Source organism: Biomphalaria glabrata, chromosome 4, assembly GCF_947242115.1.
Source record: "Biomphalaria glabrata chromosome 4, xgBioGlab47.1, whole genome shotgun sequence".
Classification (NCBI taxonomy): Eukaryota; Metazoa; Mollusca; class Gastropoda; family Planorbidae; genus Biomphalaria; species Biomphalaria glabrata.
The window spans coordinates 44,593,985-44,619,760 of record NC_074714.1 but is presented as its reverse complement, the minus strand read 5'-3'; the positions used below and the strand labels follow the sequence as shown (position 1 = coordinate 44,619,760).

Here is a 25,776-nt window from a genome sequence, read left to right as displayed (position 1 = left end):
AATTAAAGGCGGTTGGTCGTTGTGCTGGCGCACTCTGCTCGTTAACCGTCGGTCAAGGAAACAGATGAACTTAACATCATCTGCCCTATCGATCGCAAGGTCTGAAAGGGGGAGGTTATTTTTTTTTTACTTTTACAATGGTGATGGCATCATCATAAGATGAAAATATTTGTCCTCCGAGCGCAACTTTCAGTTTAGGAAAGTAGGGCTGCCTGCTCGTATGGTACGCGGCGTACGCTCTCTGTCGTCAAGATTATCCCGCGTTTCGAACCCTGCCCACTGCCATCCCCCAGCCGTCCTGCGAAAAGTTTTGGGCCTTGAGTTCAGTTTCAATCCTGAAGGTCCACCCGAAACTACAAAACGGACAAAAACAAGAGGCCAAGAAAGACTACTGGAGAGACGGGAATGTCACTGGGTCAGAAGTGAGGAAAACTAATTGCTTCATTTGGCCGTAAACTTTTTAGACAACTCTCGTATTTTATTATTTCTAAACTTGTATCGTTTTTTGCTAGTGTCTTGCTATTTAGCGCATGAAATAAACATTAAAATGCCTATTGTGAAGGCCAGTAGAAAGTTATGTCAAAATAAACGCACTCATTATAGGTCCTACATAATTCTAGTCTGTTGCTAAATAAATCTTCATTCAATAACTGTATACATACAGTACCACTTTCTTCACAAAAAAGTTTTCAAGACCTAGAAATCACTAGATAACGTACCCATGTCCAAATTCCAGGCATTGCAGACGAAATTAAATGTACAAGTATTCTAGTGCGCCGTTAGTCAAGTATTAATTAAGACTATTTTCATTAAAGTCTTCATAAAAAAAGACTTCCCACATATATAATGTGTGTCTTGCTAAAAACTGACTTAAAAAAGTCATTCCAAGAAGGAGCCGCAGTTTCGCAATATGAACTACCTAAATTTTCCTTCTTGTTCTGTATTTATTTCTTTGAAAGACTTATGACATTCAATGAGGACCACATATTAATCAGACATTTTGCTTGTAAAGTTGTTTTCCGTTATATTGAAAAGCACGGTACCACCATAGGATATATCTTAGGGCCCACATTAGCCTCCCCCCCCCAAAAAAAAAATTATTTTAAAGAAAAAGCATATAAATAAATTGTCTCATGCTGATTACATTGGGCCCCATATCTAAAATACCTTAGGGCCTAATCATGTCTAAATCCGGTCCTGGCTCGCCTCCAGATAGAGCAGGGGTTCTTAACCTGTGGGTCGCGACCCCCTTTGGGGTCGATTGACGATTTGCCAGGGGTCGCCAAAGACCATTGAAAAATGAATTGTTTTTGTCTACTCATCTATTGCTCTGTGTATGCGGGGGGGGGAGGGGTCGCAACAGACTGGAGGCTTGTAAAAAGGGGTCGCGGAGAACAAAAGGTTGAGAACCGCTGAGAAAGAGGAAGGTAGGGCGCCGTTCTACTTAAGGCAAGTAGCTCACTACGCTTAACCAAAACTAGTCAGATGAAAATGACCATAACGACTTAAACATTTCTTCACAAAATAATTATTATTGCAATAAAAGACTTATCTTGCGTTAGAGATGAAATGCCGAATTGCGTCAAAGAATTGTGTACTGGGTGATAGAGAGTAGAAGGACGAGGAAGTATTTATAAACAGCGTGTACCAACTACACAGTTACAAAAGAATGTACCATGGTGATATAGAACAGCACGCAATCTCATTGACACGTCTTACTTGTTTATTTATGTCCCGCCCACGGCCTCATCCCCAAACCTGGTGCATGGCCTACAAACTCGGTCACCCTAGTACTAGTATTGGACATTTTTTCATACATTTCATTTAAATGCTGACCTACCGATCTTCCTGATGGAGGAGACCTTATGACGAATTTGATAGCTAAATCAAAAGTATCGAACATATTTGTCACAGCAGAAGTTAAGTTCCTGGTATCATACAAACTATCCCTCTTCTTTCTAGCTATTACACAGAACATTAAGAAAAAGTCAATTAAAAAAAAACACACACACAAGAACACAATAACGGAGAAACTATAAAATACTTAATTAAATACTCTGAGTGTGATGACTAGCCTACATTTAGATACAACACTTTAATGCTGGAGGATTGTGTGGAAACATTCACGAACTAGATAAACTCTTCAATTATACAAATATATTCAAAACAGAACGAACGCAAATTAACTGAAAGAACAAGAAAAAATCGGCCCCCGAAGTGGTCCACCCAGGCAGGTAAAAAGGCAGGTTTCAATATTTTCAGAAAGAACATCTGAATGAAATTCTATCAAACATAAATGACAGAGCAGAATGGAGAAAGAAGGTTGACAAATCTTGTGTGGTGCCACAGCGGTCCGGCAGGCCAAAGGATAGGTGAAAGTGTATGCTGCATCAGAACTTTGAATGGTCTAAAATATTATGATGTCGGATTTTCACTATCTTTTCTAGATTACGAGATCTAAACGGGACGGACGGACAGACATTCCACACAAACTAATAGCGTCTTTTCCCCTTTCTGGGGCCGCTAAAAAACATTACAATTTAAAATTTCAATTTCAGAAGGGAATCACAAGAGAATAATTTGAATATTAAAAACATCACTTAACGTTCATTGGATCATAGAAAAGCTGCCAGACACCATCAAACAACAATCTTTTTTTTTTAAATTCTCTGTCAATTAAATTATAAAATGAAGTCATGAATATACCGTTTAGCAATGTATGACATTGATTGTTTAATGTTTTATTGTATTTCATACGAATTTAAATTGTGATTGTATTTACTGAGTACTGTTGAATTGTTAGGTATAGCACATAATTTTTTACATTTTTACTTGAGATTTAAAAGCTTTTTTTGCAGCTATTATTAATACCATGTCTCAAAAAATATTGGAAAAATTCTCGAATATTGTTTAGTTGTTTATCAACGAATCTTTGTACTGATTTTGGCGCTTTCCTAGAAAAAAAAAGAACCATATTATTTAGATATTTAGAATGCTCATTAATCAAATGTTCTTCTCTAATGTGCAAACCAGACAAATTTTGAGACCGTGCAGAGCATTCTCTGGCAAGAAATCGGAACAAAAGATGGACAGCATGTACAATATCCATCTGCTAGTCGCTCATGTGATACTGGAGGTCACTCAAACTCTCTTTTGCTAAGGTAATTTAAAAAAAAGGAGAAACATAAATAAAATTAAAAAAAATATATTGATAAATGTTAAGTAAGGTACCCCTTTTAATCTTTGCAATCAATGGAACAGTTGATGTAAAGGTCATCTGTTTCTACGGCCGACTGTTAAAGAGTATGTCGTGTGGATCGTACAACGGCCAACCGCCTTTACTTTTTCCAAACTAATGTCAAGTATACATTGGAGTTATGTGGACTCAAGGGCGTCCTAAAAATCCTCTCACTGATATTCGAACCCGAGACCCTCATTTCAGTAGCTAAGCGCTCTACCACTCAGCCACCACGCTCGCATATTAAACACTGTAAATTAAATTTTGGACAAAGCAAAATGCTAGCACTTGCCAAAAATTGCTACAGAGCGAAAATGGTTGCCAACAGATAAGATTTATTCCCTGTGGTATTTAAAGTTCTAGCGGTCTGGTTCTGATTATGCCATAACTGAACTTCCTGTCTATTTGTAGAATAACAAGCTTAAAAACTTATATTCTATAGTACGTTATAAATCTTGGCGAAGTTTTTTTTTTTTTTTTTTTTTGTAAACCTATTCTTGTAAAGGTAGCATGGGCGTAGCCAGGGGGGCGGTTTGGGGTTCAACCCCCCCCCCCCCCCGAAATGAAATCCCTCCCCCCCGAAGGGGGAGAGTCGGAATTTAGTGACTGATTTTTTGCTTTGATTTTGTTTATTTTAGGTGAGATTTTAATACTAAACCATCACTTGCCCCAGCACAATTAAAGGGGTTTTGAGTTTAAAACCCCCTACCAGGGGGGTTCGATTTTAAAAACCCCTACCGGTTGGGGGGGGGTCGAGTTTAAAACCCCTACCAGAGGGGGTCGAGTTAAAAAAAAAACTACTAGGGGTTTTGAGTTTAAAACCCCCTACCAGGGGTTTTGAGTTTTAAACCCCCTACCTGGGGTTTTTGCAGTTAACTCCCCCTCTTCTATAAAACAAAACAACAAAAAAATGCAAACGAAAATCCCCTAATTCCAAGAGCACAGTTAAGGAAGATTTTGATTTTAAAACCCCTTCTAAAATTTACGATAAACCCCCTCTTTAATAAAAAAGCAGCTAATTACTCACTCAAAATGTTATGAGCGTGGCTAAATTTTTTTGACTCAGTTTTGAGTTTAAACCCCACTTCAGCGGGGTTTGAAGGTAAAAAATATCTCTTTGATAATAAAAACAAAGCAAATTATACACTAAAAATGTTATGAGTGTAGTCAAAGGGGTTTTGAGTTTAAACTCCCCTCCAGTGGGGTTTGAGGATAAATTTAAATACATCTTCAGTGTAAGAAAAAAAGCAAATTACGCACTCAAAATGCTATGAACGTTGCCAAAAGGGGTTTTGAGTTTAAACCCCCATTCAGAGGGGTTTGGTGCTAAAAATACATCTTCAATATAAAAAAAAGCAAATTACACACTAAAATTATTTGAGCGTAGCCAAGCCAATCGGGGATTTTTAGTTTAAACCCTTCTTCTACAGATGGCTTTTTTTTTAAGTTTAAAACCCCTCCAGATGGTTTTGAGTTTAAGATCCCCCTACAGAGCATTTTGAGGTGGAAAACCCCCAACAGAAGATTTTAACGTTAAAACTTCTCTTTTCGATATAAAATCTAAAGCAAACTACAGTCACTTAATTCCAAGAGCGTATTCAAGAGAGGTTACACATTTTTACCAGTGGCAGGGCTCCATTAATAAACTGCAGTGAATAGTCATCTACCGAACTCGAAAAACACTAAATGTAGCTCAACAAAAATGGCTAAGACAGATTTTAGGAGTCAGTTATAGAGATCGGGTCTAAATCAAAGAAATCCTATGCCGAACTGGGAGTCGACCCCTTAGTAAGATTGTGAGAGAACGACGTATGAGGTTTGCGGGACATGTTCTCCGACAAAATGAATTAAGCATAAGAAGAGTTGCAATGATATCCTAGTACAACTTGACGCCACTCATTCATGGAGGTCCTCATAGTAGGTGGGAAGAGGCTTCAGACATTACCAGTGACAGATTTTTATGGAAACAGCTTGACGTCAAATGCTCCGAACGTCGTAGGAGGGTCTAAGTCAGTAAGAATAGCACATTAGGTTTTTGAAATAAAACTTTTTAATAGCAGGAAAATGCAGTGTAGGGAGCTCCTAGCGCTCCCCCAGACCCCCTTGCTAGTAATGGCGGGGAGTCTATAATTTTATGAAAACAGCTTGATGGCAAATGCGCCGAACGACGAGGGAGGGTCTAAGTCAGTAAGAATAACACATTAGGTTTTTGAAATAGAACTTTTTAATAGTAGGAAAATGCACTGTAGATACCTCAGATTATGCATTTTGTTGGTTTTCAATATCAGAAATAGTGCTTGGCGGTGGGGCTTCGCCCCGCGCTGGGGGAGCTCCTAGCGCTCCCCCAGACCCCTTTGCTAGTAATGTCGGAGAATCTACAATTTTTCCACTAACTCATGGAAGAACCTATTCTAGGGCACAATAAACGTCTTCCGAAAGAATGAAGGGTCAGAATGTAATAAAGATTTTGTACGCACACACACACATAAATAGATATAATTTTTTTTTGGCAAGGGGGGGAGAAAAAAATTCACCCTCCCCAAACCCCCCCCCCCCCGAAAAGAAATCCTGGCTACGCCCATGAAGGGTAGTATTCACCTTATTGAGCTAAAGTCCTTCAATTGCCTTCCTACGGTTTGAGTTACAACCATTTTGAATTAACATGATCTACTAGATTTGTTTTGTTATTTATGCTTCAACCATTTGTTTCAGAGATGCATAGTCTCTTATCAAAATGTTAGTACAGAAAAGGTTTATTAGAATTGTCATTCTATCTGTTGTTTTGGTAGTCCTATTTTGCAGGCATCTGCTTTAAAAGAATAGAATAATCCGTACTACATCTAAACTCTGTTTTATTAAAAAAAATAGAATGTGGACTAATTAAACGTTTATTTGCGGTGTTATTAAAGCATTATACTAGTGTTGCATTAATTGTCATTAACACGTTTTGTCATTTTCCTAGAAAAAGTTACGTAACTCGAGCAACTCAGCCAAAGCTACATTTAGTTATCATACTTGATGCCAGTGATGAAATGCTCAATAAGGTAAACTAATAGATTTCTAACAAACCTACCTGTTGTGACACGGTTACTGTGGTCAACCGTGACACACGGTCAAGTGTTGGGTATCGGAGAGTTAGGGGACTTGCAGGAAGTGACGAGTGTGTTGATAATATGCAAAAGGAAGTCATCTAGTGGACGGTTATCTGTAGATAATGTTAGCCTTGTAAATATGTTATGTTTGAATGCTTTACAATAAAAGTCAGTTTATATTTAAAAGAAATTGTTTCTTCACACTACCCTAGTATCAAATATCACTTGTATCATAACACATTGAATTGGCCAGATTTTTCATTCTATGACATTTCAGTCTGCCTCCAGCATAAAATTAAAAGCAAAACAACGTTGACATAGACATATTTGAAACATACATGAGAAGTATTAAGAAATTTTTATATTTTATTAACTAAATTACACAAAGTATGGGCAAAACTTATTGATCTTTGCAGAAATCAATATAAATCTTTAAAAGTAAAGTTCCCATTACAGATCTTGCGTTCTATGGGGCAGAAGATGTAAAAAAAAAGCAACTATTTCTGTGGCCCAGCATTAATGGGGGGTGCCATCACATCGACCAACCACCTTTACATTTACCCTACTAATGTCAGGTACCCACTAGAAGCTGTGTGGGCACAGAGATGCCCTAAAGATCCCGAAATTAAAAATCCCAGTCTTCACAAGGATTAGAACCCTGGACCACTCTGTTCAGAAGCCAAGTTTTAGCACTCAGCCACCTCACCTTTTCACTTCTTTAAAGGTGGGCGTATAAACCTGTTTCTTCAATACAACATTCTAGTTTTACAGTAGCAGGCTGATTTCGAGTTTCTTCCCTAGAGATATATTAGAAATATTAAACTCATGTGATGAAAATATCAAAGTCTTAAATGATAGTTTTGCATTTGTTTGTATTTATTAGCTATTCTAGCATGAATAAAACTATAAAGGCCAAGCAACTTTTATATCTTAAATATGAAATATTATAAGTGAAAAAAAATAGTTTCAATATCAGCGGAACATACAGTATAAATATTTTCTATGACTTTTCACCTGCTCTGCCCAATCACCGCCCACTCGTAACACCAACAGTGATGTTTATTTTTGTAATCTGTTAATCTACAGTGAAACATAAAGTACAAGACCTCAAAGCGTAAACTTCAATACCGAGGACAGCTGAATGGATTTGCGAGACATTAAAAACTTTAATCTTTTCCTTTGGTGTTCTTTTAGGGTTTATTAAGAGATATCAAAATTTAAATATTGTAAGAATACTGTCATCTCAGCCGGAACTCGGAACTGGTTATGCCTATATACGGAGGCGTAACAAATAGCTTTGAGATAAAGTTTTCGAACTGTGTCTTTCTATAAAAAAAAATGTATAATAATAGTATTAATAGAGTATCTGGTTTCAAAAATGTGTTTTTCTCTGATTTAGGTTCATAATTCTCCGATGAATGCTTCTCACTGGGACGTGGTCAAAAGAGCAGTGTTTGACACCTTAGGATCATTGCCAGCAAGAGATATGGTCAGTTCCAGGGAAATAAAAACAAGATTAAATACTTAAAAAACCAATACAGAAGTTTATAATAAGCATAGTTATATCAATTAGTTTGAATCAGTCTTGAATTCAAATTCGTAATTGATCTAGACTAACACTTAAAAAAAAAGCATGTATAGAAATAAAAAAGGGGGAGAACGACTCATGGCTCAAACCTTCTCACTCTTCTCAAGCCAACACGGTAACCATTTTGCTAGTGGAGAGCCTATGAACATGAAAGATTGTATAGTTATCTATTGTTTTTGTAATTTCGTCCTATTTTTCATGTTGTGTTCACTAAGACTCAGAGGACGACCTATAAAGGGGACTAATTCAGCTTAAAATAGCTTGTACACACTTTTTACCCAAAAAAAAAAAAATAATAAAAAAATAGAACTATATATTTATCTGTATCTTTAGATTGCATTAGTGACAACAGGCAAAGAAACAACTGCGATCAAAGGTTGTAACATGTCCCTATTTCAAAACACAAGAGAAAACTTTGAAAAGCTTCAGAAACACTTAGTGACCACATCGCCCAGAGGTTAGTTTCATCATGTTATTTTTTCCTGTGATTTTGTTTCACGTTTCAAGAATCAACGTCAATTATTTCAAACATTTTCCAATGTTTTATACTCATTCAGGAGATCCGGACTACGCTGAGGCTTTTCGCCAAGCATTGCATCTCCTCAACTCACAAGAAAGTCTGGACAAGGTAATCAGTTGTCTAAAAATAGCATGCAGCTCTCTATAGTAAAGCAGCATGCTCCAGGCTTCGACTTAAAAAATACCACTTATTTATATTATCTTCTTATCTTATAAAATACAGACTTTAATTTTTAAAAAAAAGATGATTACGTCCTATGCGTGTTCCTAGGTCAATCTGGTCATGCATGTTAATCAATGACTTAAATTCTGCCAATTCATTGGTTTTCTTGGCTGGCTCAGGCAACCCATTCTAATAGCAATAGAGAAGAAGGAGCATTTGTACACATTTGTCCTAGCATTTAGAATGAGGAATTCGCCTTTGTGTCTTTCTGAGTTTGTTTTATTAGGTTTCGTCTTTGTATTTGAAGATTTTGGGCCATAATTAGTTTTCTCCTAATTTAGCTTGCTTTGTAGACTTTGTACTAGGTCAAAATCTTTTGACAGCCTCTTTGACATTTTATTTTTTATGTAACTCTTTTTTTCTCCAGGCATTAAACGTGAAAGAAGACTATGTCAATGTCATTCTGTTCCTAACCAACGCTGAAACTCCTGTGCTGGAAGAAGATGAGTTTTTAAAAGAGATTTCCGATGGACAAAAGTCATTAGTAAGTAGAATGACTAAAGAACATTAAAGAACAGGCTATTTTCTAAACCTGTTTTTAGTGCTTTGAACAATCTAGAATGATAGCCTAATTATTTCCTGTAACATATTACAATCTTATCGATTTGATTAAATATATACATTTTTCTTCTTCAGCTAAACATAAGAGTCTTATTACAAACTATTCTCATTTCAGACTTATCCTGCTCGTATCATGGTCTACGCGCTAGAGATGCACGGAAAACAGTCAGCATTCAAAACATTTCTAAAACTTGCAGACCAAAATAATCTGAAACTGAAAGCTTTTAACGGGACAGATAATGAGACGGCGAGTTCCTGGTTAGATGTAAGCTTCAAACTGCACATTGAATATTTTAATGCTTAGCCTATTTATTTGTATCATTAGAGGATCTCAAAATTATTATATCGTTGCATGCTGGATTTTATTATAAAAGGCGTTTTGAGTAACTCTCATTTCTTCCTAATTTTTCCGTATGACAACAAATTCACTAAAACTAAGAATCAGACGACGGCCAGGAAACGAATTCAGCGTGGTCGAGAGGCCAAGTGCGCTTGAACTTGGCTTGACTTGGCTACCTAGAAGGGGGCTCGAGGTTCGATACCTGACTCGGGCAGAGTTGCGTTTACTGAGCGCCTAAAGGAAGCACGGAAAACTCCTAGATACCCCCCCCCCCCAACTGGTCCACAAATGAGATTGGACCAAAAGCGCTCTGAGCATGCTATAAAAGCATGAAAGTAGAGCTATATAAAAGCTATAATAATAATATACCACCATTTCAGACATTTCAGTCAAGTATTTCCCTTATTTGAGATACCAAACAAAATAATTAATGACCAATAGTCAATTAACTAATTGGTGAATTTTTTTATTCGTTTTTGTTTTGTTAGGTACAAGAAATAATTGTATAAAATTTCAACTTGATTCGAGATTGGGTGTGGGAGAAATAACGTGTACAAACTTTTGGCCAGACAGACAAAGTGAGTTGATATAAGCCTTGTAAAAATATTTCTAATCGCACAGATTTATTATTGTAAGTCTAGATCTATTACTAATTTAATTACATGACTGGTCCAATCTAATTGATACACTTGATATGAGCCTTGTTGTACGTTAGAGGCTCCCGAAGGGGAAAAGACGCTATTAGTTTTGTGTGGAATATCTGTCGTCCCGTTTAGATATCGTAAACTAGAAAAGATATTGAAAATCCGACATCACAATATTTTAGACAAATCAAAGTTCTGATGCAACGGCTACTTTTTTCTTTTCTGAAAGCGAAAAATCTAATTTTTTAAATCACTTGTGCAAGCAGTGTTTCATAAAAATACACCACTTTTACAACTATTCACTATTAAAAGTAACAATCATGAGAGGCTCTTTAGTAGAGGAGATTCTTTATATTTTTTTATTCTTTGCTTGAGGAATAAAAGATTGACCCTTTATAAAACAATTAGATCAATTAGATATTCATTATAGACATCAGTTAGGCCAGGTTCACATCTAACTTCACACTCACATATCCTTTGGTCTGCAGGACCGCTGGGGCACCACATAAGATCTGTCAACCTTCTTTCTCCATTCTGCTCTGTCATATACCTTTGATAGAATTTCATTCTGATGTTCTTTCTGAAAATATTGAAACCTGCCTTTTTACCTGCCTGGATGGACCACTTCGGGAACCGATTTTGAGTTTGTGTTTCCACACAAACTGTCTTTGTAACCTTGTTTTCTAGTAATTTTTTTAAATTTTGCTTGTGTTACTGATCACTCTTTGTTGACGACAAAACAGTTTGAACAATGGATCAATGTCAGACTTTTGAAAACAACAACAAATAAAAACAGAGAAGTTAAATAAGTGTTCCACATTTAAAACTGGCCATTTTTGAGATGTTTCTTTTTTAACTAAATCATATTTGGGCCTCTTCATAAAACAAATCAGGTCTGGATCCCATTAAAGTATGTTTCTTGTGACACTGACCCCCGCAGCTAACAATTAAGAAATGACAAAAGTAAATGTTTTACTTATGAGTTTGGATGCTCAATATGAATCTGAATTTGGTGACTAATCCAATTTTATACCGGAAATTCTTGTAGGTTCCATTGACGAAGAACTCTTCTTTCGAAATAGAAAAATTTTAATAAAAGAAAATATTATAAAATTATAAAAGAAAATTTTCAATATTTTTTTTAGTGACTAAAATATTTTTATAGACATACCATTAATAGATGTTTTCTTTAATTTTATTTCAGCATGGGATTTCTACAGCGCAAGGACCTCCTGGGATTTTCAAGTCGGTGCTCGACACTAAACTGTTCAAGTTCTCAGAAGAAGTTCTGCAGTTCTCCGGTTACCTAAGTTTAACCCCTGCCCAGCAGACTAGCTTCGTCCTTGATCCAGTAAACTTGAACAGCAAAGAGGGTGAAAATATATTTCTTTACTCGTTCATTTTACATACATGGCAGTGTGGAATAAAACCAATTGGCTACTTAAATGAGAGGGGGATGGTTTGAGTTTGAATCCCGATGACGACTAGGAATTTTTACTTCTAGATGTGACTGGCTAACTGCGTTGTGTTTTCTGTGCGCATAAAGACAGCACGGGAACATTCTCCCAGGTTTTTCAACCACATAAAAGATTGCCCCAGAGCGCACTGAGCATTCTCAAGGACAATGGAAGACGCTTTATTCAAAACCAATAATAATTTTAAATTTGTATTTTTCTCTTCCTTGTCATTTTTATGTTGAAGGGTTCAGAGCGTTAATCCTATATCTGCGAGGAACTTTGCAGTGTTCCATATTGGGGTTTTGGGGCCAGTGTCTTGTTCTGGTCACTTGATAGAGTATAATTAATTTTACTACACAGTTGTTGGGTTGCATCTCCAGACAGCTAGTCCAACTAAACCGTTGTATGCGCATTAAATTCTTATTACACAGCTAGGACAGAAGGTGAATTAACTTCTTTGTAAACAGATATTAATGTAGTTTATTGACAATGAGGCGCAGTGGCTGAGCGGTAAAGCACTTGGCTTCCGAACCGGGCGTCCCGGGTTTGATTCCTGGTGAAAATTGGATTTTGGATTTCGGGATCTTTGGGCACCTCTGAGTCCACCCAGTTCTAATGGGTACCTGACATTAGTTGGGGAAAAGTAAAGGCGGTTGTGCTGGCCACAATTGCACCCTTGTTAACCAAGGGCCACAGAAACAGATGACCTTTACATTATCAGCCGTATAGACCACAAGGTCTGAAAGGAAAACGTTACTTTTATTGACAATATATACAGCTTTTGGACTCCAATGTAGATATAATATTATAAGTATAATATTATCTTCAACAATTTAATCTACTTTTAAATACACGTCTTTCTCTCTAGCTTGTACCGTTCAACTTTCACTATTTATAATCTCATTTAGACGAAGTTACATCAGAATCTATTTAACGAATAGAACCAAATTAACCATCTAGTATTTTTTTATATGCTTCCAGCAGAAACACGCGCATAAACTTCATTACAACATAATTAAAGTATTCACTCAACAACTTTTGTCATCTGTTGTTCTCAAGAGATTCGGGATAATAAGCAATTCTCCTCACTTCCTTGTGTTTTGCTCTTTTCTGTGTTAGATATCAGTATTTAACCATGTCTCTACTAAAGTGATTAGAGTGTTGGCATAATGCGTACAACTTGCTTACGGTGTTTTTTGATTATATTATTCATTCTTATTTATAAATGCTTGTTGTCAAAACGCCAGGTCTGACGCTACATACCATGGTTCATCTGTCCAACACTACCGACACACTTGCCTTGATAGCCGCTAACCTATCCGTGGATACGCTTCTGGGAGGAGTGCAGGCCTTCCGGCACCAGACGAAAAGCTACGCTTACGTCGTGGAGAAAGGGTCAGGTCACGTGGTATCTCACCCCCGCCTGCGAATCTCCCCCGAGAGTATTTCGAGAGACGTTGTCATGGCAACCCTTAAAGAAGTTGAAACTGACCTGACCACAGACCAGCGAATGGAGATATTATCATCTGGGACTTCAATTAGACAATTCAAAGCCAGGGTAATTATAATATTTTTTTAATATCTATTAAAGAAATAAATATCACAGCGCAAAAAAACTTAATATTGTAACGATTCTCATAAAGTCTCATTATACATTCTCTCTATAAACTACAACACACGACACAAACAGATACAAAAACTTGAGAACTCAGGGCGCCAAAGTAACACTTTAATGACAGCTCGTCTAGCGCTTAACTGGGGCTATTTGTGTCAGCTGGCTACTCACAAACCACTACCCCTATCACCACCAGAGTTATAACAATAAAATAATAATTATAAGAAAAATAATAAGGCTTGTCTTTGATTCCGAAGATTAATGAGGAATGCAGTATTTCCCGTGGCTACGCAGCCCCAGCTGTGACCTACATATTTTCCCACAGCCAGGGCTAGCATAACCATTGTCCGCCGGTGGTCGATTAAGATTTTCTTTTCGCCGTCTGCGTCTATCCTCGGCAGCGGATTTTCTTTTGTTCTCAAATGTGTATCCCGCGACCTTTGTGATTGGCCTCCAGCTTTTTCGTTCTAAGGCCGCATGCAACCAAGTGATCTCTTCTATATCAACTAAGGCAAGTTGGTGCCTAAGCTGGTCTTTGAAGCGTTTCTGTAGGACACCTCTGTTACATCGACCACCTCGAAGTTCTGCAGTACTACTAGACATAAGAAAAAAAAATTAATTAAGTGTTTAATAAATAATGAATAAATAAGAACATGATAAGTTTGTGTGTGGAGGACGAGTCATCTTTTACAACACACACCTCCCACGTTCATATTTCTTGTGTGGGGAGTTTTTATCAGCAATACCCAGCACTTATTACGTTCACAGCTCAGACCTGGCAGGAAAAGAACAAGTTCCGGAGTTGAATCCACCAGTGTGTTCCACAGGCTGGTACCTGAGACCAACTTTATCGTTGTGCTGGTCATCTTCGACTCTGAGATGACAAAATTTCCAACATCGCCTCAGCAGGTTAGAAAACAGCTTCAGTAGTCTTCAGTTCTCTTCCTGTTCTAATATTGAATTTTAAGCTCTAGATACTTTAAATCAACAATGTTTTAGACTTTACGGATTGAACTAAATAGATGGCATGTAATGTCTATTAGAACAAACAGAACAAAAGACAATCAGCACACAAATATACACTCACATAAACATTGATCTAGAAACCATTGTTGAAAGTAGAGTTTTAGTTGTAACTAAAAGCAACTAAAATCTACAACTATTCTCATAGATTGAACATTGATGCAAATATACCTAGGCGTTGAGGTTGCCAGAAAAGTGTAAACCGACAATAATTTTACACTTTCAAGCATCTGTCAGCTACTACACAGAAGAGTAGATTAATGAAAGAGAGATAATTCGTTTCCAGAAGAATGAATGGGATTAAACTTGAACTTTTGGTTTGAAAATTTTTTGAGAGAGAAGAGCATTTCTCACGGTCCAAAAAGTCAGTTCATTGACTCTATACGTTTTTAGCTTCATATTATATGTGTATTTATGGATTTATTACTAAATATATGAAATAGGCCTATAATGTGTATTATTGCTTAATATATTATGTGTGTTCAATCTTTGCATGGATTTTATTTGAAGGATTTAAAAATAATTATTTTGTTAAGAGAAATTCCGTCATTTCTACACCAAACAAAATATTTCATGGGTACAATGATTTAATTAACTAAAAAAAGTATATAAACAGGGCCAGGTTTAAGTATATGGAGACCCCTATAATTTTGGAAGGTTTAATAAAGGTCCACATACGACTGAAAATATTTAAATCTAAAAGCATGATACATTTTAGAAGAAAAAAAATAGAGTTCTAGAGTTTTTGTAAATTTAATATCACTTTCCTTTTTTTTTTAAATATTTAATATTCATATTTTAGTTTTAAAAAGTGTACATTTTGTGGAGGGTTAGGTCCTTGGTAGACGCCTTATCGTAAAATCAGAAGCTGTATTTACTTAATCCTAGCATGCTACAAGCGTATACTTCTTAATCACAACATTTTCGCCAGCCTTAAAAATGAGAAAAAATGTTTAGAAAAAAAATTCTAAGCTTTTGACCCGTCGAAATTCGGATATATTTTTTATCTCTTTTGTGGAGGCCCCATTCTTGTGGAATCCCCGCGGGGATGTAGCCCCGCCTGCCCTTCCATAAATCCGGCCCTGTATATAAATGTATGAACTGGTGGCAATTCCATTGTAACAAAAGAAGTTATCTTTCTAAATATTTGTTTTCTCCTGAGGCCTTTCTGTATACATTTACATATGTGTGTGTGTGTATGTGTGTTCCTGTACAATGGTGTAGACTTGGGGTAGGACAATCCTTCAAGCTATAGTACACCTATTGTTAGTTCTAACACTATCAGTAAAAGTGAACAATCAAACACAAACACACAATGAAATAGAGATTATCAGATCAGATACCAATACAACTATGCAAACAAGATTTTTAACAATACTCATAATAAGTAAACATGAAATATAGATCCATGTAGGACTACATTACTTATTGTACTTCTGGGTGACAAAGTTCCGGTACTTGCTGTGCAGACCTACAAAAGTCTAATATACTTAGACACGTGTACTCTTGATCTCTTGTGTCAATGTGTAAAAACAAGTTTAGTTGAGGGTCATAGTACTGTACTGGGTCTTTAAGTCATATGAGATAGATAGATAGATAGATAGATAGATAGATAGATAGATAGATAGATAGATAGATAGATAGATAGATAGATAAAGATAACTCATTGAGGAAAAAAAACATGAAGGTACTAAAAATATCTAGCTACATTTATATACAAGGGCAATAACAAAGTAAAGAATAATTAACAAGGTAATATCATGCTTGTAATTTCTCTTGCACGCTCTCATTTTTTAAAAGAGAAGATTTAGATTTTTATTATTTCTGTCTTTTTCTGGACACGTCACTGGTAGAAAAAAAAAACAACCCTTTAGGCTATTTGTAGGTTGTTCTTATGTTTTAGGTGACCAGATCTACATCCGCCGTTTACCACAGGTTTGATAAAATAGCTCCACCGTCAGCTGGGAGGTGTATAATGTCCAGTATGTGGACTGAACGAAGCAAAATCGGAATCAAGGTAAAATTGAGTCTTCCATTGTAAAGTAGTTGTGATTTTTTTTTATTAAAAAAAAATTCGAGCAAGGGAAAAAATCGTACTTACAGATGTGATATAAGTTGAATTACCTCCCATTTAGGAGGCTTGAGTCATGAGTGAACAAGTTTGTTGGTTATTAATGCATTTAAAAAGCGATCAATGTAACATTCACCCAGATACCCCCCCCCCCCAATTTTTTTATCACCCCCCCACCACCACCGTTTCCCAATCGGTTCAGGCAAGTGATAAGGGAAAGGTAAAAGCATGAAAATGAGCTAAATAAAAACCATTGGTAAACATATTTCTAATCTCACAGATTTATCATTGTTAGTCTAGATCTATTACACATTTAATTACATGACTGTTTGTATTTCAATGACAATTAAAATCTGTAAAATCTGAATGTCTATCATACTATATTAGGCTACTACATAAGTTTGAACAGAAAATAGGAATTATTTTGTTACACTAAGATTGAATTATGTTTATGTGTTTTGAATACTGAGGTGTCTATAAAGTGTGTAGTCCACACACACGTCTGATAAAACTGTCGCCTCTTCGCCCTTTAAAATTGATCGCCGTCTCCCAGCTAAGACTATGGCGCCTAAACTGCACGCGCCTGCCCCATGTTTTCATAAAATTCTTAATTTTCTCCGCAAAGTACTGCTAACTCTATCTTATAAATTACAGACGTTCCTTCAAAAGATAAGATAATAACGTCTTATGCGTTTGCATGTGTTAATCTAGTCGTGTATCTCAATTAGAGACTTGCACTCTGCTAAGTGACGGCTAAGTCACTGGTTTTCTTGGCTGATTCAAGCAACCCATTCCATGCTCTATTGGCACTAAGGAAAATAGGAGCACTTGTACGAATATGTCCTAGCATATGAAATAAGAAATGCGCCTTTTCTTTGTGTCTTTCTGAATACTTTATTAGGCTGCGTTTTTATGTTTGAAAATCATTGTTTAGAGTTGTGTGTATTATTGCTGCTTTACTTTGTAGTCTTCTGTCTGAAGTGTCTCTAAGTTTAGTGATTAGAATGTTTACACGCGAACTGATCAAATGTTTGATTTATTCTATTAATGTGCAGTCTGAGTGGCGTGGATCTTGTTTAAGGAATTCGGTCAAATTTGAAATTGTCGTGGTTTTGTTTGTTCGTTTGTTTGACATTGTGGTTGAATGAATTAGGACTTCATGTTGTCTACGTCAACTGTCTCAAACTGTGTGAAGAGAAGGAAACATTCGTGCATTTAAAACACAAAGTCACTGGTAAAAAAAAAACTTGTTTTCACAAATATATAGAGATTTTTTTATGAATTTTTAAACTGATTGAACATGTCGTTACAAGTTCTCCCCAGAGATGTTCGTTAACAGACGGAATTATCTGTATGAAGGTTTAACCCAACAACAGATGGAAGATTTAGACAACTTTATAAAATCACCATCCTCAGTGCCTACGATTTTATATAACGGTAAACCTCATAGACTTTTATTATAATTAAAAAAATGTATTACAAAGATTATATTAACTCTGTCTGTCTGTCTGGGTGGATTCTTTTACACGCTTTTTCTCCCACTTCCCATTCTCGGATCAGGTTTAAATTTTGCACAATAACAATGCATGAATAAATTTAAATAAATCAATTATTGGTAAATAATTAATATTGTTTTATATTGAAAAAAAGAGAGTTGAGCCTTGCATTATTGATAGACATGACAGTGATTGTGCGGTTCTTCCCTTCAAATAAACACCCCAACCCCTTTTTTCTGCTTTTTTTTTATTAAAACATAAATAATACAAGCTAGTGAGTTAAAGCTCTCAGATCTCTTATTTTGTAACATTCTAGAGAAGCTTTAGTTTATGGTGTCCCCATTGTTTTACGCCGCCTCTAGTTTTGCACTTGTGTGGGCTCTGACTACTCCTAAATGTGGTCTTCTCTTGGCCAGTTACCTCCATTTGTCTGTCTTATATAGTGGTTTCATTCAGTGCGAGACAATTTATTCATGTTGTGCTCTAGGCAACACCTAACAATTAGATCTACTTTACGTATACTATATTTAATTACACTTTATACGTAATCAGCAGATTATGGGGCGCCCTAATATATCTTATGATCGTGTCACGCTATTTGTCCAAATACTGGTCAAGTAGGTCCTTCTCATTTCACATATATTTCTAATCAACATTTTTTAGTCACCATCACTGCCTTCAGCTATCATTTCGTCTATTGGACACATGCATTTTGTCAAAATTTACAGCATATGCATATAGCACGCCTGTCCATTTTTTCTTGATGTTTTTCTACTATCACCTACTTTGTCTATTTAAGGTCAATGTTTCTCTGAATAAAAGATTCCGACCAACATGAAGATAAATTTTCATTTGAACAATGAGCTTTGAAGCCATTTCAAAATCTTCTGCTGTAAAGTTTACATTAATACTTTTTATTTTAAGATCTGCTCTAAATCAATCTCTAGTTAGTCCATACTATACTTCCAGATAGTACTTATTTGACTGACCTTGTCGCCATGACATCTCAACACCTCCTGGAGGTATGGAACAACACGAAGGTCACGGCCACGCACAGGTCAGGCAACTTGCAGCTTATCTTATGTAATTAGTCAAAATAATTTTGTCCAGCAATGCATTACCTCTTTCAGACATTTAATTTTTACAAAGCTTCTATCAACTCACTCTGTCCGTCTGGTCAAAAGTTTGTACACGTTATTTCTCCTACACATAATCTCTGATCAAGCTGAAAACTCGCACAATTATTTCTTTTACCTGACAACACAAGAATCAATTTTTTTAAAAATTATTTATTAATTAATTAGCTATTGGGAATTAATTATTTTGTTTGGTATCTCGAACAAGAGAAAGAAGTTGTTTTTGACTGAAGTAGTGGTATACGCTGAATGAGTCCCCTTCATAAGTGGTCGTCTGAGTGAAGCCAAACATGAAATAGGACGAGACTACAGAAACTAGAGATAACTATGCAATCTTCATAAGAACTTCTGTAGCAGAGTGGTTACAGTGTCAACCCGAGGAGGCTGCTTGAGACAAACTCTAGACAAGGGAGCAATTTGGTGATACGATACTACATTGCATATTTCGTTTCGCTTTCGAGTATCAGCCATATCAGCCATATACCATGATATAATTGTTCCTATTACTCATTCATATGTTTATATTTTCGGATTCCAAAAAAAATCAATATTTATTATATAGATTTAGTAAATTATAATAAGATGAACATTTGATAAAAGCGAGTAAAGATATGACTAATGCTTGTAAGGTAAATCTATTTCTGACTGCCGTGTTTCATTCAATAGTAAAATAGTGATATCTCTAGCTTTGGGGCGTGGATGCGGAGTGGTCAAGCGCTTGGCTTCCGAACCGAGGGCTCTCGAGTTCGAGTCCCGGTGAAGACTGGGTTTTGACTTTCGCGATTTTTATGGTACCTCTGAGTCCACCTAACTCTCATGGGTACCTACCTGACAATAGTTGGGGGAGAGGGGAGTAAAGGAGGTTAGTCGTTGTTCTGACCACATGGTTTAGCTTGAGGTGATTTTTCATTTATATAGGCCTACACAATATCATCTATTGTATATTCTTCACAAGTTTATGTTTGATAGATAATGTTTATATTACCTTACAGATATATCGCCACGCCTAGTGGCATTCTCGCCACCTCTCCTGCAACAGCATTGGCCAATAGGATAGATGTTCAGAACTATCAGTGGTAAGATAAAAAAAAATAATAATAATAATATGCCTGTGAGGAGCTTTGGAAAAGGGAAATAGGGTGGGGAAAGATTTATTGGAAACCCCTCACCTTTGACCTGTCAAATACATTCATTTTGGATTAGTGTAGTAGCACAGATCATTTGAATGCTTCAAACAAAAAACTATTGATGTTACTTGACAAGCGGTGACTCTTTAACCAAACGACAGATGGCGACTCTTTGACCACGTGACAAGCTGTGACTAAACTAATGGACTAGCGATAGAAAAAAAAACAAATCAACATATTTTCTAAATTTATCAATTTCTTAAAACAAGTTATAAAATGTTATAAGTTGGGTTACTATTAGCAATCATTGCGATGACTGGTGCATCAAACAAGATAGCAATAACAACCTTGTTAGTAAGTGACTGCCAACGTTGAAAATCAAGGTATCAAGTCAATATTCCATTTTTAAAATGGTTACTGAGACTTGCTACAAAAAGATATGATAGCAGTTCAAAAGTGATCAATCCAAATAACTTCAGAAAAGCCAAGACCATTTCAAGCCAGAAATCTTTTTTTCTAACAGTAAAATACAAAGTCATAAGGCCAGAGGTGTATCCAATAATAGGGAATAAAACAAATCGTTCAAACTATAATCATCATCAAGGTAAGCCAATGAATTTAACAGAGAAAATTGATTCGAAATTTAAAGAAATACTCATGCTTCAATTCTTAAGTCTCAAATATATGGCTGCCATTGCGAAATCGTTTGCCTCTTACCCTTGGTGTAATCCGTAGGATTGCATCGCAGTACTTCGGCACCTATTACATAACATGTTTGAAGGATCACCGCAGTTGACTTAAGGATTCCACACGGTGTCCACACCTGATTTTTCTTTGAGCTTGACTCCGGAACCCTTAGTACCGCAAGGCACCATAAGTTTGAAAATAGTGTACCGCTCTTCTTGATGTATCGCTTTATTGAACTGGGGATGTAAATATTGTCATTGTATTTATTTGCTGTAATGACATAGTGATATTGTATGTCTATGTCATGAAGCTAAGGGCTTGTTGTGATCGGTCGTTGACTTGTAGCACCAAACTTCAGGTAGACAACTAAACCACTGTAAGTGTATTATAGCTTAACTTATAAAACTTGAAATGACTTGAATAACTTTTCTGTGAACATTACTAAATAGAACTTTTATTAAACTATAGACAAAATCAAGTTGATATAAGATAAAAAAAATCTACTAGACTTTAGTAATAGGCCTAAAATTCTTAACAAAATCTAACTCACTATAATAACACTTCTTTTCAGTCTGGCGTTCTGGAGTCGGCTTCTGGAGTCGGCTGTCCTAACTAAGACAACTGACGACAATATCTTGCCTCATTCACAACCAATCGCTAACATCTTCTGGCTGTCACCATAGAAGCACACAAAAACACACTACATCACAGGGCTGACACAAAATTTACGATGAAGTACTAGCTAATCAGTCTTTGAGTTACAGTATGAAGAATATTAATACAAATATAAGACTTGCAACTAAACCTGACATAAGCATCAGCATAACAAGTTAGGAAGGTAGTAAGTGTTAAGGCCTCCGCGCGGTGTTGATTCTTGGCAATCTGTCTAGTGTAGATTTGACTGGAAGTAACGCTGAACTCAACTACTTAACACCGGCGAAAGGCCGAAACAATCAAATATATAGTCGACGCTGATGTTGTTCTACAAATATGTTTAATACTCAAGAAGGGAATCGTCCGATGTCAATAATGTCGTACTCAAGTGTACTACTTTACAAGAAGCGTCTTCCTTTTAGCGTCACTTAGAGCGTTCTTATTTTTTAAAGATCTGTCACGTCACTTGTCGCTAATTAAAGCTTTCCCCTTATTCCCGAAACAGAATCCAAACTCACACACAAGATTGACGTGGCCTCGTTATTGATCCTCCTCCTCAGTCTTTCATTTTACTGTTTTGGCAGGTACTCCGAGGCTCTCTCGTCACAGAACACAACAGTGGTCAGCAGGGAAACGTTTCCAGGTTCAGCATTTCACTTCATCATCAGTCAAGCCATCGTTTTAACTGGCAAGCAAGTAGAGAGCCCTTAGGATCAAATAATCAGACAACCATTTTCACCATAAGATTGTTACACTTTCTTTACTTAACCAATGATTACTGCTTTCTTTGTTCTGTAATGATAAACACATGTAGAACTCTGTTGAACCAATTTATTTGTTCAAAATACAAAAATAAAACATCAAGGACGACAACTAAAGAGAACCAACAACAACAACAAATACGCAACTCCACTTATTGTACCTTCTTAACAAAAAGTTTTCGATCAAACAATCTTGAAATTTCTTCTGTATTTAGAGGCTACCATTCTCAACATAATACTTGCTCGCCTTGATGTAAAAATGTTTAGTAAATATAAAATTTCTCAATTTCAAAAAAAAAGGTCCACATTGGAAGATTTAGTTTTAGTAATCTGCAGTATGGCCCAAAATTAATTAAGTAAAAAACAAAACATGGACTAATGAAGGATGAAAGTAAATTATAATTATTTTCGATTTCTTAAAACTAAAAACACTTTCAATTGCAATTAGTGTTTAGGATGGCTTGGCAATAGATGTGCAATTTGTAAATAGCAAATTAGATTTGTTGTCAACATCAGCCTCTGTCTATAAAATAATGGGAACAGAAAAATTAGAGAGAAACATAAGGTACAAAAATTATTTCCATTGCTAACATTCTCGGTTAATTGGGAAAAATTGGAATCAGCTTTCTAAGCTTTCAACATCTTACAGATGAAGTGTTAGGTTCTTATCTATTAATTAGAAAACGTCCTAATATTATTTTATACATTTCGGACGTTTCTTAAGAAATGACAATTATTACGTCCTAGCCCAAACCTCCAGCAGGACGACAAGGTTTGATGTCCGGACAATTGTGATTACAGTCCAAAGCGCAAACCACTCAAGCGGGCCGCCATCCCATTAATACATTTCTGATATAAATTTGGGTGTTAACAAACAAGAAATGCTTACATTAATAAATAAGAAATAATGACGTACAAAATTGTGAAATGATATTTATTACATTATTATTTATTATTATTTTAACAGAACAGTTGGTGTGGCTGCTGCCAGTGTCCCTGGCCATGTTTTGGAATTTTTGATACGCAATAAGGCAAGAGACGTTACTTGTAGTCATTCATTCTGATCACGTTAGGCTATGTTAAGAGTAGGTTAACATCAATCTAAACAATATTTTCAGAATTAGAACTAGATTGAAGTTTAATATAATTTTCAGGTGAAGAATTGTTTTGGTCCAACGTACACTTGCAAACTTGTAGACTTACACGGGTAAGCATATATAGTAACCAATCACATCACAATCTTTATTTCTATTTTAGAAACGCAACTTAGTTGTAAGCAATGTATAAGTAGCCTACATTATAGTTACAACGTTAGGACTAATGAGCTCAACAGGCAGCACCTCAATAAGAATGCCAAGTAATGTTTAGTAATAACGATTTTGTTGCCTTTCTAGTATATCTGTTTTGAAGTGTGTGTTATAATGGCTAAGGCGGTGTTGTTTTTTTTACAAAGCTTATATCAACGCATTCTGTCTGTCTGTCTGGTAAAAACTTTGTACACTTCATTTCTCCCATACACAATCTCGGATCAAGCTGAAATTTTGCACAATTATTTCTTTTTCATGCCAACACAAGAATTTAAAAAAATTAACCAATTAGCTAATTAATTTGTGGTAATTAATTATTTTGTTTGGTATCTCGAACAAAGGAAAGAAATTATACTTGACTGAAATGGTGGTTATAAACTGAATTAGTCCCCTTTAAAGGTCGCAACTCTAAATTGTAATAAACAATATATATAACTATACAATCTTTTGTAGTGATAAGTACAACGCTAGTCGAGTGGTTAGCACGTCGGCCCGAGGAGGAGTGAACCACGACTTCGAATTCAGGTCTTCCTTTTTCTTTCTTTTTTTAAAACCAACTATGGTAAAAAAAAAACAAATATCCCCCTCTTTCTTCCCTCCTCCCCCACATTTCCCTAACTGGTGCAGACAAGTGATAGGATCATAGCGTATTGAGAAAGCTAAAAGCAGGAAATAGAGCTAAACAAAAACTATCGGTAAAAATATTTCTAATCGTACAGATGTATTGTTATTGGGTCTATATCTATTAAAAATTTGTGTGGCTGATCCAAACTAATTAATACATTACACTTCGTATAAGCTTTGTTTTTGTTTTTTAAAAGTATTTTAAACTAATATACCCTCATTATGTACTGTCTTCACAACATTTGTATAGGCTGATATAAAGTGTTCTCTTATAGACTTAATCACTCTCTCTCTCTCTCTCTCTCTGTCTAACAAATCTTATGAAAAGAAGTATATACAATGTTTAAACAATGTACACCCTATCTTATAGATTATAGACGTTACTTCAGTTAATCCAATGAGTGTTCTAAAATTACGACTAAAAATAAAAGAAACACGCCACAGAGCTGTTGGTAGAGCTCTAGTTATATCTCAAGGAACGCTTTAATTTAAACATAAATCTATACAGTACTTCAAATGTAAAACTAAAACTTACGTTCTTTGAAACATTTCTTTTATCGAAACAATTGTTGTTTCCCCCCCCCCCCCCCTCAATGCCACTTACCTCCCTAGCTTTGATATTTGGCATTTACGACAAAAGAGAGCTCTGAAAGATTGGTTGAACTTGTCAGACATAAAAACATAGACTACAAAGTTGGAGCTGCAGTTGATAGCCCATACCAGCACTGAGAAGTGAAACTTGATTTCTCTGGCTTCCAGGGAAGTGATTACGGCATCCAGCACTCTAAACATCGACAAGGGCAACCCAGCCATCAGGTATATCAAGCAAACGACAAAGAGCATCCTGGCGATCTTCAAGTTCACTAGCTTGAGATTTGATACCCCTGCCTTGTGTGCTGAAGCCATTATGAGCCGCTTTCGGCTAGCCAGGTAAAGCTTCACACCAATGGCCAAACAGCAAATGAAAACCATGCCGCTAAACACTGGCCCGATAAGCATTGTCATTACGTACAGGTGAAGCCAGTCAATAATTTGTGAATTGTCTCTATAAAACTTTGTGTAGACTGTAATGGGCACAGTCTCGTTCAGCGCCGCGCTATAAACCCACATCACTTCCCTGAAGAAAAATAACGGGACGCTTACCACAAACCACGTAATGTAGACCCCAAGGGAGATAATGAACATCCTCCTCGAGGTTATCCACTTTGAGACTTTCAAAGGGAAGTAAACCGCCAGCACACGTTCGAAAGCAATCACTACGATATGGGTCATGGATATCGTTAGAAACATACTGTTTAAAGTCAATCCATAGCAATCCACATAGCTACTAATGATCGTGGCCAGCGGTGGACTTACGAGCTTGAAATAAAAATGTATGTTTCTTACGGGAGACGTGCCAAGATACAGCAAGTCGGCCACGGCCAGGGTTCTCAGAATAATGGTGGTGGTACTGTCTAGCCGACTCCTGGCAAGGACGACTACATTGAGGATGTTTCCCACAAAGCCAAACAGAGCTACGAAGTGGCTGACTGCAGTTATAATGACAGCTTTCTCCAACGATAATGTGTTAGCCCACAATTTTATTCCCGAAAGCGAACTGTTCATTATTGTCG

At 36.3% G+C, this 25,776-nt stretch overlaps 1 protein-coding gene across 1 annotated transcript in view; it reads left to right on the top strand.

Moving 5' to 3' along the window:
* LOC106068235 (VWFA and cache domain-containing protein 1-like) overlaps positions 1-25,776 on the top strand; it is a 46,459-nt gene that overhangs the window by 1,745 nt on the left and 18,938 nt on the right. The window contains exons 3-19 of the mRNA XM_056026727.1: positions 3,034-3,161; positions 6,201-6,282; positions 7,730-7,819; positions 8,252-8,375; positions 8,476-8,546; positions 9,028-9,144; positions 9,337-9,486; positions 11,410-11,578; positions 12,910-13,220; positions 14,046-14,186; positions 16,204-16,317; positions 17,685-17,808; positions 18,837-18,924; positions 19,996-20,079; positions 22,056-22,163; positions 23,200-23,263; positions 23,387-23,439. Coding sequence (XP_055882702.1) covers positions 3,034-3,161; positions 6,201-6,282; positions 7,730-7,819; positions 8,252-8,375; positions 8,476-8,546; positions 9,028-9,144; positions 9,337-9,486; positions 11,410-11,578; positions 12,910-13,220; positions 14,046-14,186; positions 16,204-16,317; positions 17,685-17,808; positions 18,837-18,924; positions 19,996-20,079; positions 22,056-22,163; positions 23,200-23,263; positions 23,387-23,439 — 2,018 coding nt within the window. The remainder of the gene's footprint in view (positions 1-3,033; positions 3,162-6,200; positions 6,283-7,729; positions 7,820-8,251; positions 8,376-8,475; positions 8,547-9,027; positions 9,145-9,336; positions 9,487-11,409; positions 11,579-12,909; positions 13,221-14,045; positions 14,187-16,203; positions 16,318-17,684; positions 17,809-18,836; positions 18,925-19,995; positions 20,080-22,055; positions 22,164-23,199; positions 23,264-23,386; positions 23,440-25,776) is intronic.